At 37.3% G+C, this 17,615-nt stretch overlaps 1 protein-coding gene across 1 annotated transcript in view; it reads left to right on the forward strand.

Moving 5' to 3' along the window:
* Positions 1–17,615, forward strand: part of LOC128226453 (opioid-binding protein/cell adhesion molecule homolog) — a 52,368-nt gene that overhangs the window by 33,276 nt on the left and 1,477 nt on the right. Inside the window, exons 2-7 of the mRNA XM_052936332.1 lie at positions 8,967–9,091; positions 9,553–9,757; positions 12,726–12,875; positions 14,519–14,647; positions 14,817–15,119; positions 17,053–17,226. Of these exons, the coding sequence (XP_052792292.1) occupies positions 8,967–9,091; positions 9,553–9,757; positions 12,726–12,875; positions 14,519–14,647; positions 14,817–15,119; positions 17,053–17,226 (1,086 nt within the window). The remainder of the gene's footprint in view (positions 1–8,966; positions 9,092–9,552; positions 9,758–12,725; positions 12,876–14,518; positions 14,648–14,816; positions 15,120–17,052; positions 17,227–17,615) is intronic.

Consider the following 17,615-nt stretch of genomic DNA (forward strand, 5'->3'; position numbering starts at 1 on the left):
TTTTGTGTTGATCCGTCATCGAATTTAGGGGTATAGAAACAAACACAACATACTGGGTGTGATTGAAGCACATGGTCTGAAGTGAAAATACACTGCTCTCTTCCCTTCTCCGATAATAAATTGCACCCGCTCTTCACGGAAAAAATCTCATTCCATTTGTATATATTATTTATGATATATTGTTGTTGTTTTTAAATACTAAGCGAATTAAGATTTTAATTGAAATCACACTTTAAATATTGTTTGATATGTAAAAGTTATGTTTAGGTTTTGTTTAAATTGTCTTTTTCTTGTGACCATAAACGCTGTTGATGTCGTAAACAAGATCCTGCTACCGGGCGTGTCACTGCTGTAAACAATATATGGATATGTGTGTCTGCTTCCGGGCGTGCCCATGCCGTAAACAAGATCTGGATATGTGTGTCTGCTACTGGGCGTGTCCATGCCGTAAACAAGATCTGAATATGTGTGTCTGCTACCGGGCGTGTACATGCCGTAAACAAGATCTGGATATGTTTGTCTGCTACTGGGCGTTTCCATACCGTAAACAAAATCTGGATATGTGTGTCTGCTACTGGGCGTGTCCATGCCGTAAACAAGATCTGGGTATGTGTGTCTGCTACTGGGCGTGTCCATGCCGTAAACAAGATCTGGGTATGTGTGTCTGCTACTGGGCGTGTCCATGCCGTAAACAAGATCTGGGTATGTGTGTCTGCTACTGGGCGTGTCCATGCCGTAAACAAGATCTGGGTATGTGTGTCTGCTACTGGGCGTGTCCATGCCGTAAACAAGATCTGGATATGTATGTCTGCTACTGGGCGTGTCCATGCCGTAAACAAGATCTGAATATGTATGTCTGCTACTGGGCGTGTCCATGCCATAAACAAGATCTGGATATGTATGTCTGCTACTGGGCGTGTCAATGCCGTAAACAAGATCTGGATATGTATGTCTGCTATTGGGCGTGTCCATGCCGTAAACAAGAACTGGATATGTGTGTCTGCTACAGGCGTCCGTCGGGCGTATAATTTCATGAACACGTACGATCGTTAAGATCAGTTTGGCGGTTTACATCTTCGTAATACTTCACACGCAGTTTGCTTATGTTTCATAAGCATGCTGTGCGTATGGCCTCATGTAAATTCATTTAATTGAATAAAAAATAGTATAATTGTCCTGTAGTTTGCATTGTATTAATATGATAAAATGATGCTCGCTGTTCGGTTTTTACGTTACTTATTGTCAACACTCCACCAATGGCAAACATAATAAGCCCCGTGCTACAGACTATTGGCAGTTATGTCGATACTTCGCCGGTGATTTCTGTGTAATGAGTGAGGAATATGGTACTGGAGGAGGCAAACTGCTTGAAAAACTTCTGTGCTGTTGTTTGCCATGACGTTGAATTATGACTTTTATAATCTCGTGGATTTTCTTCTCCAATTTCCACCTCAAGTGCCTAGAATGTTGATTTTTCTCTTTCGAGAAACAAGTGTGGACTTATTGAATCTCAGAGACTAGCAACTATGAAAGGAGTTCATGGTCCAAACGCTTTTTAAAAGACGCAATGTAGTCGATTGGTAACTTCTAAGAGAACCCCAAAATAAACCGGGAGTTAATTATAATCAAATTAAGTGAGTAACTTTTCCAAAAAACATGTATTTCCGAAAGAATTTCGGTGACGCTAGCATCGTATGCGAGTTGTTCTTTTACTGATGATTTTAATCATGATTTATGTACATAAAGTTATAAACTGCGTAGTATTAGTTAAAGGTTATTAGTATGCACTTTCAAAAATAGCAGTATACTCTCGGCCCATTTATTTCGTAAACACAAGCTGAAAACGCTTAAACCAACTTAAGAGTTTGGAATTTTCTTTCATGCTTTTCGATGAAATATGGAATTTTATCAGTTAAATAACAACAGTGAAAAATGCATTACTAACCGTTTTCTTGACGTTTGAAGGCATTTCTTTTTTACAAAACAAATTGCAGACGAAAACAACTTCTCGAACATTAATAATTAGTTTTATCATCGTTCAAATATCTTTTTCAACAGTCTGTCGTTGTAATGCGTTGTACGGACTTCGCGGAAAAATCACACAACAAATAAGAAATTAACTGATGATTTTTTTACTCCACCCACGCTTCAAAATTTGTCAACAACCTAGCATGGTCTTCATTCTTTACCTGGAAAACGACCTGTCTTCAAGCGATTCAGACTTGTCTGACAGTGAGGGGTGACTGAATACCCATTCATATACATATTGTAATACTTTCATTTTAACCGACCAATCAAATTTTAGCTTCAGAATACGCTCGCAAGAACGGCGCGGTTACAAACGAAACCGTTGGAACTGTTGAAACTGACTGTTGAAAGCCGCTGTTTTGGCGGCACAAGTTGACCGTCTCTTCGGTACAAAACGGCACTACGATGTTGCTTTGTTTAACTGATTGTTGAGAACGTTTTGATAAGTTTATTTGCAAACAGTAGTATCCGTAACACATCATGTTTTAATGACTTAATAGCATTTAACGTTTTAGTATAAGGCATCCATTAGGCAACATTAGACACTCACATGCCAACACATAGGCAATCACTAAGTGAGATTTTACACCAGACACAGATGAAAATGTGCGAGGAAACAATCCGAGAGGCCCTTTCATGGACGCCCTGTTCCCGCTAAGCCCATTAATAGATAGTTAAGGTGCTGTGGCTTCTCCCGCCGGACGACATTCAATCTGAATTGGTCGGCGATGAATTTCTCTTGCAAGCAGGATTAAAAACCCCGAGGAAATTAGGATAAGGCGAAGGCCGTTATCCCGAGGGAGCGTTTAACTATGAAAACTTGAATATTTCATCGGCTAATATTGTAATATTTGGAAATTCTACAGGCTTATTTGAGGCAATAAATGCGAAAAAGTTTCATGAGCCTGCTGAAATGAATTGAGAACTTTAAAACTGTAGCATTGGTTCAGGATAGGAGTTTTGTATTTCATTATTTGGAAAAAAGACAAATATTTTTTTTAAACTAATTTAGCTATAAAACCTGTCTATTTACGTTAAAAAAACCCATTTCGAATTAACTAAATACAAGCAGCTCAATGCCATTTTTTTTTCGAAGTATATACAGTAACTGTTTCAAGCGAAAGTCGAACATAGTCTTAAATGTCCCTGTCGTCCATATTGCACGAGCCTGTACTCAAACCTGTATTACAAATTGTATATGTCGCCCTGGATACCGAGAACCCGCTGTAACATGTGTATACTTTTGCAATGTACACAGACACTGCAATAAACAAGGTATTGCTGTTTCACAATTACCTACCCTTACCCTATAGGTACTGTGACACTGCAATAAACAAGGTATTGCTGTTACACAATTCCCTACCCTTACCCTATAGGTACTATGACACTGCAATAAACAAGGTATTGCCGTTTCACAATTCCGTACCCTTACCCTATAGGTACTATGACACTGCAATAAACAAGGTATTGCTGTTACACAATTCCCTACCCTTACCCTATAGGTACTGTGACACTGCAATAAACAAGGTATTGCCGTTTCACAATTCCCTACCCTTACCCTATAGGTACTGTGACACTGCAATAAACAAGGTATTGCTGTTTCACAATTCCCTACCCTTACCCTATAGGTACTATGACACTGCAATAAACAAGGTATTGCTGTTTCACAATTCCCTACCCTTACCCTATAGGTACTGTGACACTGCAATAAACAAGGTATTGCTGTTTCACAATTCCCTTCCCTTACCTTATAGGTACTATGACACTGCAATAAACAAGGTATTGCTGTTTCACAATTCCCTACCCTTACCCTATAGGTACTGTGACACTGCAATAAACAAGGTATTGCCGTTTCACAATTCCCTACCCTTACCCTATAGGTACTGTGACACTGCAATAAACAAGGTATTGCTGTTTCACTATCTACCCTAACCATATAGGTACTGTGACACTGCAATAAACAAGGTATTGCTGTTTCACAATTCCCTACCCTTACCCTATAGGTACTGTGACACTGCAATAAACTAGGTATTGCTGTTTCACAATTTCCTACCCTTACCGTATAGGTACTATGACACTGCAATAAACAAGGTATTGCCGTTTCACAATTCCCTACCCTTACCCTATAGGTACTGTGACACTGCAATAAACAAGGTATTGCTGTTTCACAATTCCCTATCCTTACCCTATAGGTACTATGACACTGCAATAAACAAGGTATTGCCGTTTCACAATTCCCTACCCTTACCGTATAGGTACTATGACACTGCAATAAACAAGGTATTGCCGTTTCACAATTCCCTACCCTTACCCAATAGGTACTATGACACTGCAATAAACAAGGTATTGCCGTTTCACAATTCCCTACCCTTACCCTATAGGTACTATGACACTGCAATAAACAAGGTATTGCTGTTTCACAATTCCCTACCCTTACCCCATAGGTACTGTGACACTGCAATAAACAAGGTATTGCTGTTTCACAATTCCCTACCCTTACCCTATAGGTACTGTGACACTGCAATAAATAAGGTATTGCTGTTTTCAAAATCGATCAATAAAATATTCTAATATTATCAACTAAAAACTTCATGATTATATGGTGCTTTATATGCTTATAAAAACGTATAAATAGGAATAAAATATAATGATGGTTGCCTCTAAACTGGAACAATATCCGTGTTGTGTTTTAACATGCATCTTTTCTCTCTATTTTATTGCGACTGTATGGCTTGCCTTGATTGACAGGTTCTAGTTTGATGAAAAGAACCAACTAAATTGCTGAATGGCAGGGATTTAGTGAAAATTCCTTTTTGAACATGACGAATCTTGCCCCTGTTGTGTGGCGGGCGTATGAAGCAATTTACCGCTATTGAAGTGGATTCTCGGGCCGTTATCTCGTCAACAGGGTCGCAATTGGGAGCTTGTTTGATTCCTTTTGTGAAGAAATGTTTTATAGAAGAGAATAGAATTTCAACGCAATTGATATCTAAAGGAAAAAAAAGAATGCGTGGAACAGCTTGAAAACTTAATCAGTGAAATCAGATAATTTTCAATTTGTATAGTTTGAAAAAAAAGTAATATTCTCATATTTGCAGTAGTTATTTAAAGGACTTTTCCAGGTCGTCCCAAGTATATCAAATCAATCCAAGATGGTTTTTTTTAGGTCGTTCCGATTCGAATTTCCAGACTAGCCAAAGTCGTATTTTGGGTTTGAAAAAAATGCATTGTTATGAAAAAGACTGCCACAAATTAAGAGGGGTTGCAGTGCTATCGGCACATATTATTCAAGTGAAGCGTGTACTATTAAAATTTCCAAGTTATTTGTCAGATTGTTTAATGTATATACTTATATAAGGAATCATTGTATCCGACATTTTAGTAGGATTCCAACATACCCATTATTTATACTGTTGAATATCCGTGCCAGTCGACATTCGGCGGTATTTACTATTCCATATAAGGGGAATATTCATTGTTGCTAATAATTAAGGATCTGCAGATAAGGCGCAGAATACCCACGCAATTACACGATTTACTTACGCGCTTTACTTTTTTGAGGTTTTTTACGTTTATGCCTGAAACTGGTTACATATTTGAATTATTATCTTACATTGTCTGACAAACTCTTTTATTTGGCTATTTTCAGCGCAGTACCAAGCTATCTTGCAGTAATTCCTATAAAATAATGATAACGCCTGAGGATGTAACCTTCGTGATAAGTTTCGAACTTATTTTTACAAAAGTTATGGACATTTTTAAGAACAAGGACACCGTCTGAACAAAATATTTATGAGTAAATTGTCTGAACGGTTTCTGGACGATTTCATGTTGGCGCATTTCCAATAAAAAAAGAATATTTTAATTTATATTTTGCAGTTTATATCAGCACATAATGGATTTATATCCGACTAGTGCATGTTAGTAAAGTGTTTAGGAGGTAAGATACGGTGTAAGGTTTCAGGTTTTTTAATTGAGCATTGTTGTTGATTCTTAAACCTACCAATGTTCATATTAAAACAGAATACACCCTGGTGCGTACTAAACACGTTGAATGAATAAAGTACCATACTTTGCCCAATGGTTACATTATGAACGAGTCAGTCTTGGGCTAGTATTTGTCAAGTAGTGATTCTTGTATATATGTTTTGCTGTCAATTGAGAGGTTTTAAAGAAAACAAGTATTAACCGGAGCCATTTGTCATTTAAATTAAATGATTCATTATCATGAATAAGTCAATCCTATGTAAACAATATATTCGTTTAAAGGGACCTATTACATATGTGTCGACTTCATGCATTTACATGTCCAGGGACCGTATTACAGAATCATCTTAAGATAGAATTGAACGCTTTCAAGGATTTAAGTTCAACTGTTTTATTACACAGGTAGAACGTGTAATGGTCGATGTATATTCTACAATGCTCACAAACACCTGTAACATCTCAACTTCAAATCATAAATCGGAAAAAAACTATTTTCCACGGCCAAGTGTCAAACTGGAGTTAGTCTTTTAAAAATGACACCAATACTGTCTCCAATAGAAACACCATTTCGTTCCCTGCTTTACCATGGCAAGTATTGTCACCAAAAAAAGCGTCCGAAGAACAGCTCGTCAGCAAGAGTGTTTATTGAACCATCTGACAACATAATTTCTAAAGAATATCAGAACAATTTAAGGGCTACCCAAACTTGTCGAATTGGAATTAGATTTTGGCATAGTTTTTTGGGAAGGGATGTGGTTTGTATTGAGAACAGTGATACATCCAATGAATCAAACAAGAAAAAATGGCTTAAATCTGCACTATCACAGATTTACCATTTTTACAACTTCTTTATTCTTTTTGTCTTTGAAAGAGCAATTTTTTTCGTCAATATCTGCAAATCAATGATATAAGATTGCTGACAAAAAATCAGATCGTAGATTTTCATATTTCCGTTCGAAAATTGATGTTTTATGGCCTAAGCCTAAACCGTTACTAACGGTTTAATAAAAATGCATAAAACATCAAGTTTTGAACTTAAATATAAAAAATCTGGATCTAATTTCTTGTCAGCAGTCTTAATTAACTGGTTTCCATGGATGTTCGCAAAATTTGGCTCGTTCCCAGACAAAATATAAAAAAAGTTGTTAACACGTTCAATCTGTTAAAAAAGTTAAAAAAAACTGATGTTTTATGCATTTTTCTTAACCGTTAGTAACGCTTTAAGCCATAAAACTTTAGTTTTCGAACGGAAATATGAATATCTGCGATCTGATATTTTGCCAGCAATCTTTTATCACTGATTTGCAGATATTAGCGCAAAAAAGCTCATTCTAAGATAAAAATAAAAAAAGTTGTAAAAACGGTATATCTGTGAGAGTGCAACTTTATTAGTGAATATAATTTACGTATTGATATTGCGAAATACAGTCTACATGGTACCAATCGGTGCATTAAAAAACGTTCAGACTATTTAGAAAATTGTAGAATGTGGTACCGTGTAAAAACACGTTTACTAAAGGTTAGCTACGGCTTTGTTTCATACGCGAAATACGTTTATCAAAGTAAAAAATATCCCGAAAAGCAGTAGGCTGTGTGTCGGTGTATTTTACCATAAAACTGACCCTTTCATACCCGAAGTCCTCGAAGCGACTGAGAAGTCTGGTATGTCGGAATGTTGGGGGTTGGGGCACAGTAAGAAGTTTACGTTTCATATGCAGCTAATATTATAACATTAATTTTAGTTTTTGCTTAAGAAAATTGCTTAGAAGGTGTTTTCAGCGTTATGATGGGTGAAATTAATGTTGCCCTTTTGCATGGCGAAGGTTCCTATGGAATCCTTTTTCGTTTTTGAAAAGCGTGTCTTCCAGGGTGTGCTTTTTGGAACAGTCAAAGAAAGGGACTTGACACAGGTTTTTTTTTCTGTTTACCAGAATTACGCCATTTTTAAATTTTTTTCCAAAATCGTCATCAGCAATGTATATAATTATGATGTTAAAGTCCATGTATTTTGGTAAAATATATACAGTCAACATTTTTCTTCCAGACACTAATCTAAATCAGAGTGCAAAATAATATATTGAAGAAATCGTGACAGGCCTTCATAGGCGCTACAATCGATTGTACGTTTTGGATAGGAAAGCCATATAAAGAAACTCATATATTTTAATGAACTTGGAGGGCTGCCACAAAGACAGCTTTGGCTACGGTCATTTAGCGGTGCATGGCTATCACTAAGACATACAGCTCTAATGTACACTAGTCTCACAAATCATAGCTCCATTGCACACCATCCCAAACATTTTGACACACAATACTTTACTATGAGAACTTGGAATGGGAAAATTGTTAAATTCAGGTATTTCGCATAGCCTATTTTTTCGCAACAGATGGGAAAAAAGCCGAACAATGCATGATAAAAATGGCACCCTTCTGAATTCCTTTAAAAGGCTCTAGATTATAACAACTTTCAGCGCCATCACTAGAGAAACAGCGCAACCACTACTCTAAATATGTGCATATTTCCTTTTGAAGAAGAGCTTGTGAGTTTTGATGTGTGCCGGCGTAGGGACCATGCACGACAGTTCTATAACTGCGTGTTTTGCACCGAAATGTCGTTGAAATGTTAACAGATCTCAATATTTGCACACGTCCAAATCGAGAGAAAAGGTTCTGGCACCACCATTCGTTATATTGAAACTAACTCTTAGCCAACCTGTAGTAAAAGAGTTCTTACACAGTACCACATTCTCCAAATTTAATATAAAAATATCAGAAGAAATATAAGTCATACTCATACGTGTGTACAAATAACAAAAGGCATAGCTGCAACACGGAAGTGTCCACATCTCATTTTCTTTGCACCACCGATAAGTGGCGTTTTATAGGCATGAATTAGTGCAGTTTTAATTAAACCATCTGCAGCCACTCATAATGACTTCTCCGTGTTTCAGTGACGCTGCAGCTGTTTGTGCGGGCGGTGGACCCGGAGTTTGACCTTTCGCCCGTGAACGTGACGGCCGTGCGCGGTCAGCCGGCCGTCCTTCCGTGTGGCGTCGTCAACAAACTCGACAGACAGGTAAATCGCCTGGTGTAACTGCATAATTGATATTGGCGTATTGCTCTATAGCTCAAAGCAAAACATGTATCATGAATCTTCAAAATCATGGGGGGGGGGGGGGGGGGGGGAATTCCGACCAATGAGTAAAACATGGTGAAACGAAGATGTAGATTTACTTCATTCCCTGGCCTCGAAAATGCAATGCGTTGATCTTTGGTTAAAGGATTGCCCTCGCAATATATATATATTAAATGGCTGATGAGCGATGTGATCGGCCATGGAGACAATATTATAAATACAGTTAAAGATTACAATCCACTGAAATAATAATCATGCGATCAATGATATAAATAATTTCATAAACTTCCATTTCTCACTTAAATATCTAAATATTACCCGTTTTATACAGAACTTTAGAGTCAGTTATTCATGTTTTGGCAAATTATTGTAAATTTTATTTCGTATCTGTTTTGTTTCAGATAATATGGATGAATCCAAAACGTATTTTGATCAGCACAGAGGACAGGCGAGTCATCGACGATACCCGGATGTCAATCGAGCGTCCTTTCGTGCGTGACTGGAATCTGCACATCCGGAATGTACAGACGGACGACGATGGCGAGTACACTTGCCAGATAAACACTGACCCCATTCAAATCAAACGTATTCGGCTCAAAGTCCAAGGTGAGCTCAAAAACTGTGATTGAACTTACACTTATTTTTTTCCGAGAAACTTGTCGCCATGCAGTTTTCTTATTTTTTTTGTATAATTTCGATGCGATTTACAGAAAATAGAGTGGGCTACCTCGGCCTACTAGAGCGGGCGTACCTGGCCCGAAGTAGCTAGCTCTATTTGCTGTAAATTGTCAAAACCTGACTCTAACTTAATTGGTGTTTGTTGGTGCATTTATCAGAATCGATCTATGTAAAATATAGTGTACAGCAAATTTGAAAAATCTTCGATTATCATTGATCCATAAGTGCACAAAAATGCAAACACCAAGTAAATGCTACTTTTTTTCTACTGACACTAGTTTAATGAGGAGATAGCCTTGGTCGAAAATAGACTGACTGAAATTATAATCCATGAAACTATTTTTGGTGCATTTGACAGAATCGATCTACGTAAAATTAATGAACATATTTTTAAAAAAAGTCATGGGCCCACACAAAAATACAAACACCATGTAACCTACGCGATATTGGTGATGAAACTCACACCGAGAGAATATTAAAGTATCACCTACAAAGTCAGATTAAGAGATATCGATGGCTTTTAAATATGTGAAGATAATTTAGATCCGACAGACATTCTTAAAAACAGAAATTATTGACACTTATATGGTATTTTTAAACAACTTTAGTTCATTCTTGAAAATAAGAGTATCACCTACAAAGTCAGATTAAAAGATATCGATGGCTTTTAGATATGTGAAGGTAATTTTGATCTAACAGACATTCTTACAAACAGAAATTATTGACACTTATATAATAAACAGTTTTAAACAACTTTATTTTCTTCTTGATGTAGCTAAATCTTTCTCTGGTATAAATTTCACAGAAAGAATAGCTCAAGCAAAAACTACTAGTACTTACGTTCTTATGACGCAGTTCATTTCATACCTGATATACCTTCAAAACCTGCTCTCTGGTATGTATTTGGAGCATTGGAGCAATTCTTGTAAAACAAAACATAACTATACAAATGGGTCTCATACGACAACATCATTAAACTTGTAGCTGTAGGCCCGCTGATACTCGCATAACTCTCCTGACTCCTCGTGCTGTCGTGTGTGTTATTCCAAACCAGTGTAGCATAAAACTGAAACTGAGATGTGGCCTCATTATTACACCCACCACCTCCCCGCCGAAAAAGCATTAGATCTGCACTTTAAAAAAAAGAAAAGGCATTACAACCAAAAGTGTTAGCTATTTATTTTACTTTGACATAATAACCTACAATGCGACCAGACATGCACTATACTTAAACTTGACATATTTTTCAAAAAAGGTTCATGCATTTTCTAACCTTGAGATATTGACCTTCCATTCATTCATTCATTCATTCATTCATTCATTCATTCATTCATTCATTCATTCATTCATTCATTCATTCATTCATTCATTCATTCATTCATTCATTCATTCATTCATTCATTCATTCATTCATTCATTCATTCATTCATTCATTCATTCATTCATTCATTCATCCATCCATCCATCCATCCATCCATCCATCCATTCATTCATTCATTCATCCATTCATTCATTTCTAACCTGGTCTAACTCTTGGTCAAACTTTACTCTGGCTTTTAAATACATTCAAAATATATGTCATGAAATCAGTTTTATAAATATCGCGTCTAGTCAAACATTGGGAAAGATATGTTGTTTTATTGAGCAAGAACCACGGAGCACTTACATTCATCTAATGTACCATTGGTAGCTATCTTGGCCATTCCAGAACACAAAAAGAAAAAAACGTAGTCTTTGAATTGCATCGCCCTTTACTTGTTTGTTTCGATCCGTCTTTAATAAATGAGCAACATGGCCTTGGCTTGGTCTTTAGTGTACGAACAATTGACCTAGTGACCTTAATTTTAGCTGACATGATCTATGTTTGCACCATGTTCGCACACTTTTAATTTCATCTTTTGTAAACAGGTTTGTTAATATATCAAATTGAGGGGGGGGGGGGGGGGGAATACTTCAAATTTGGGGTAAACAATTTGTCAGTTGAGCTTTTGACAAGATATCTGAAATTATTTTTCCTTGTGACCTACTTTTTTATGCGGCACAAATCATAGCCCTGACCTTAACCAATTAATAGATACGTGGGATTTTAGTGTTTCTACAAGGTTTTATTGGATATTTACCGCTGTGCTCTTTTTGACACGATATGACCTATATTTCTTACGTAAACATTTTGACTAAGTTTATTGAATAATAATGGTTGCCTGAAAAACTAGTTTTTAACCAGACACAGCCAATATTCGAACTTCATTTTAAAGCTGCACTCTCACAGATTGAACGTTTTGACAACTTTTTTTATTTTTTGTCTTTGAACGAGCCATTTTTTGCGAAAATCCATTGAAACCAGTTATATAAGACTGCTGACAAAAAATTAGATCGCATATTTTTATATTTAAGTTAAAAAATTAATGTTTTATGCATTTTTCTTAAACCGTTAGTAACGGTTTAAGCCATAAAACATTGATTTTCGAACGGAAATATGCAAATCTGCGGTCTTATCTTTTGTCAGCAATCTTTTATAATTGGTTTTCAAATATTTACGCAAAAAAATTCTTTTTCGAAGACAAAAAATAAAAAAGTTGTAAAAACGGTAAATATGTGAGAGTGCAGCTTTAAGCTAATAAAGACCAACTTATTATTTTACTGACTCGCATTAACATTCGGTTGAAATTTGACCACTGGGATAGTAACAAGGTGTTCCAAAGTCTTTCTCGTCTTCTAATTTTCGACAATATATAATTCATAATCTGACGCGACGTATATTATGAAAAAAATACGTTCTGACTAATAATCCCGAAGACTAGATAGAACTTGTAAGAGTTAATAAGCAAAATAACTGGGAAATACAACGGACATCAGAACCACTGACACAAGCTGAATATCCAATCTACCCATTCAGTTCCTGCGGAAATCGAGAATAAGACGTCTAGCGGGAACGTGACTGTGAACGAAGGGGACAAGGTGGAGCTCACGTGCCAGGCGTCCGGAGTCCCAGAGCCGTCCATCTCATGGTTCCGCCGCACCGCCCAGACCAACAACGCCAGGGAACGTAAGTACCCAGGTTACTGGTTATAATGGTTTGGACTGTTATCAACTGCAGTCTTGTAATTGTGGTAATTTCTGTGTGGGCGATTCTCATTTGTTTGGCAGGTTCTAAGAAGAAAATAACAATAACTTATATTTGTAAATTAATTGTTCTTTATTAGCTTTGTTGTAAAAATAAGACACTCCTTATCGCAAGAGACGTGTTCCTGTTTACGTATCCCATGTTCCTGGAAATTATTTAGAGTGTCTTTGCCTTTTAAAAATCACACTGGAAGGGCTCTCGAAAATCCCTCTTATCGTCGAGGCTATTATAGAACAATTTAGCTGACACGCCTTACATATCTTCAATAGCTTCTTGATTTACTCATGCTTAGAAATATCCGTCAATCTGTCTGAATCAGAGCCATTCTTCAGACAAGACTATAACAGGCGTTAAACAAACACCTATCGTTCCGCCAACATCACCGCAAGATTGAGCGGAATCAATGCGGCAAATATTACCAGGCTCTTTCACTTTCGGTGGCCTCGAGTTCAGTATTAATCACAAAATTGGAGGGGCGAGCAAACATATCGCCATTGCTGGAGAGAATGGCCTTTCTTTCTTTGGGGAAAGCAAACACAGCTCACAGCAGAAATAACCCTAAATCAAGAATGGACAAAAACAGTCTGAATTTACCAAGAATCTTTGAAATTGTCAATGACCGTGAAAGAAAGTGTTTCTGGCTGTTAAATTGTTAATTTTCTTTTGAGAAAATTGGACCTTACGTTTATATATTGTACAAAAATGATTCACATACATGAACTATTGATGCTTAAAGAAAATACAATTCTCATTGAAGTCCTGCTGTGGAGTCGCAGCAAACATATCCCTTTAATATCGAAGAGAGATAGTAAACTCCTAATCATAATTGCTTTGGAGACTTAAAAATAAGGCCTTGTTGCTCATTTATTAAAAGTGACAAAACGCGATCACTTTATTTTCAAAGAGAATTGGCTTGGCAATTATATGGAAAGGTCTTAGAAGAAACGATTTTAAGAAATCCTGCCATATCTGATTTATGGTCGTGGAGAGTCTCTGTCGCTGATTAATAGCTTCTTGTGCGAAGAGCCATCGTGATACGCCAGTTTTATAACTGACGTCTCGATACGGCAAAATCTCCATTATGAATCAGTAATTGGATTGAGATCTGACGAAAAGTGACTGTTTCTTATCCTTTGGTCAAGAAGATTAATAGGTTGCATATGATGACCACCAATCGTTTATCTTACTTCATCTACCATCAAACGCCTAGAAATAAACATACCCGTGGGTTTTCTAACTTCATAATACCAACTGTGCGAGTTCAACCAGTACAGTGTTTTCCGGTTGCAATTGAACTGTTTGTTCCACGTTTGAGAGTGTTTCTTTGGAAACAACACATGAACTGCAATATCTTAACGTTAACAAGCAGAAGGAGTGTAACCGTTCTATAACTACTGTGCGGATAACTTGCATTGCTATTCACTTATACCGCACGCTATGTATTGATATTGACCGTACTCCAGTTTAAGTTACAGATTTTTCATTTATAAAAGTTTATGTTGGTTTGCTTGTTTGATTTTTTTTCTACTCTTTTCATCTAGTGTTCGCATATATTGTGTTTTCAGACGTGGGTACGGTCGGCGAGCTGCTCATTATCCACAACATATCGCGCTACTGTGGCGGCCTGTACGAGTGCGAGGCCAGCAACAACATCGCGCCGCCCGCACGCAGGCTTATCAACGTCCAGGTCGCATGTAAGTCACGTGTTAGCACCGGATCTAGAACAACTTCATGGATTCGAGCAGCTAATAAATACACACAAAAAAACTTGCAGCCTATACCCACGGCAACTTAGGATGTTTCTATTCGGTTACTCTAATAACGTCACATCTACGTACATAACTGTCTTGTTTGCGTTCGCAGTTTCTCCGGAAGTGCGGTTCAAGACGCCGCGGCGTATTAGTCAGGAACTTGGAAAAGAGGCGCTGCTCGAGTGTTTCGTATCGGCCTTCCCTCACGGCGTTTCCACGTGGACGCGTAACGGGCGGGAGGTGATCGGCACCGGGCAATACCACCGGAAGTACCGTACAGACATCTACAAGGAGGACGGATTCACGTTAGCGCTCTATCTCAGAATTCTTAACCTGGAGCCAGCAGACTTCGGCACATACGCCTGTGAGGCCTCGAACTCGCTAGGCAATGACAGAGATACAATAGTTTTATATGGTATGATATATGTGTGTCTAGTACAAGTTCGTCTCTTAGAGAAAAACTAAAAAGAAAAGTTTGAAATTCTAGAATATGCCAATAGCTAAGGTTTGCTTCTGAAATGCATTATTCACAGATAACTCTTAATTCATTTATTTAAAAGTTTAATTCAAACTTGATCGTCATTTAAAGTTTTATTTAAACTTGATTGGTGCTTTAAATGTTGTTTAGGAGGCAGTTACATGTTGTGTTTATGTGGCAAATAGCGAATTTAAAAACATTTAGATAGACATCAAATTTCAAACATTTTATTACAATGACAAACATAAAGTGAGATATCTCCAAGAACATTTCAAACATTGAAAGCCCGTGCCTGCGTGTCCTCGTCAACTGGAACATATCTGGCCGAAAATTAAACCTATTTCATGAATAAGTAATTATTTATATTTTAAAACATGTAAACCACTAAAAGCCATTTAACACGTCCAATGACAATTCCATTCTAAAAGGAAATTAGACACTGAGAGGAAAATTTCAGCCACTAGAATGATATTATTTTTATCAATTCTTACGACTTTGCAATGGGCAAAGAGAGACACCAATGTTCGCGATAAAACTCTCCAATGTAAAACAAAGGTTCATTAAATAACAATTTTGAAGACAGCTAGATGTTGTGTACGTTCTCTTTGCCAGACAATTGTGTGGAAATTACCGAGTCATAATTCAATAGAATTGTCTCATGCGTTTGTTTAAAACAAAAGGTGTTTCTCTGGCGTCGATTACGACGCGGTTTCATGGCGATCAGAGGGACATCTAAGGCAGAATGGCGTCCACTAGGGGTTTTAACAGTTTAATGTACTGTTCTCTTTTTATGTTTCAAACGACAATAAACAACGAAATAATTGAATATTAACAATCGTTTTAATGCTATTCATAAAAAAGACAGATTCACTCCAGTGTTTGATAAAATGAATAATCTGCTTGTTTCCGCCTGTTTTGTTCAAAATTGACGATGTTTTAATGGTTAATATTGTTTGTTAAAACGCACTTGCTTACTATTATTGGGTTGTATTCAATTATTGGGTCATATTCAAGAATTGCTTACATTAATCCTTTTCGCCAATCATATTAATGCACAGCGCTGATTTCAAAAGCTTGGCATATGTCGTTTGACAAGAGGGTTAATCCAGATGATTCGTTTGGCTATAGTGTTGGAAGCCGACAGAGAAACGGGAAGATACAATCTGAACGTCATATTTCTCCCCTAAATCATTCCCTCATTTTCATAACCGGGCCCCATTACTATGCATACTGTGTCACTTCGCGTAGGAAACAAGCGACGAGCCGAGCATAAAACACCAGCATTTGTTGTGGCCAAAAGTGTTATATTGGCCTTGCGGCTCCTAGATGATGTTGCGTTATTACTATTGATATGAAGTGTATGGTTCTTATTAGCATTCACTGAATACGGGAATTGTGAGAAATTTGATAGATGACATTTGCGATGACTCCTCTGCACGGCGGGTACGCCTCTAGTCTGCCAGTGCTGGAACCCAGAGAGTACTACAGGGGCAATTAACAAAGCTGCCCTGTAATCTTGTCATGTACGCACAACCTATTGGTATTCTTCTGAAGTGCTGTCACTGTGCAAACTACGTATATTAACGAAATTTGCGTAAACAATAAATCGATGGACTATTCTCATACAAACAAAAATATCGAGGCCTAGCAATATTTTTTCCATAATAAGCGGTTTTGTGTTTAAGCCCCACAAGGAATGCATCAGCACTATATAGCACTGACTGAAAATAGACACAATATCTGTACATATAAATATACCTAGGACACGGACTCGAGCCTCACTCACAGAAAGTTGTTATGCCAATCTAGTTAGAATAAATTTAGCCGGTATATTCTGAACGTCGCTCTCACTAATGGACATACTTTTCAGAATATTATGTGCCAACTCCACCACCGACTACAAGAGCGCCGGTTCGACAACCGGAAGTGTGGACGCCGACGGAAAACCTCTCACATCAGGAGAGGAAGTATGATTCTATAGATCGGGGCGAGATAAGTGCCGGTGAACGCGCACATGCCGTCAGCGGAACCTCGCACATATCTGGTAGGTTTGACATCAGGTCAGCAGATAAGAGATGTACACAATGTGTTCGTGAAGGTGTATTGAATATTTTAATAGAATTTATTCTTAATTAGTGTTAGCATTTCTAAATTATCTTACTTATTGGATTCATCGTGAATCATATATGGCTATGGTGAATGTGCGTTTTAAATTTGTTGTCTGAACAGCGGTGTTTGTGGATTAAATTTATGTCAACTATATCGTACGTACACGCCTTGTAGCAAAAGTAAACAACAACAACAACAACAACAAACACGTTTTTGTCCATGAAACACAATTGCGTTTTTGCCCATATTCTAGCTTTAGATTTCCATGACCAAGTGTGGTAACATTACGCACTATAAGCACGATACTATAATATTCCGTGATTA

This window comes from Mya arenaria, chromosome 3 (assembly GCF_026914265.1).
Source record: "Mya arenaria isolate MELC-2E11 chromosome 3, ASM2691426v1".
NCBI classification, from domain to species: Eukaryota; Metazoa; Mollusca; class Bivalvia; order Myida; family Myidae; genus Mya; species Mya arenaria.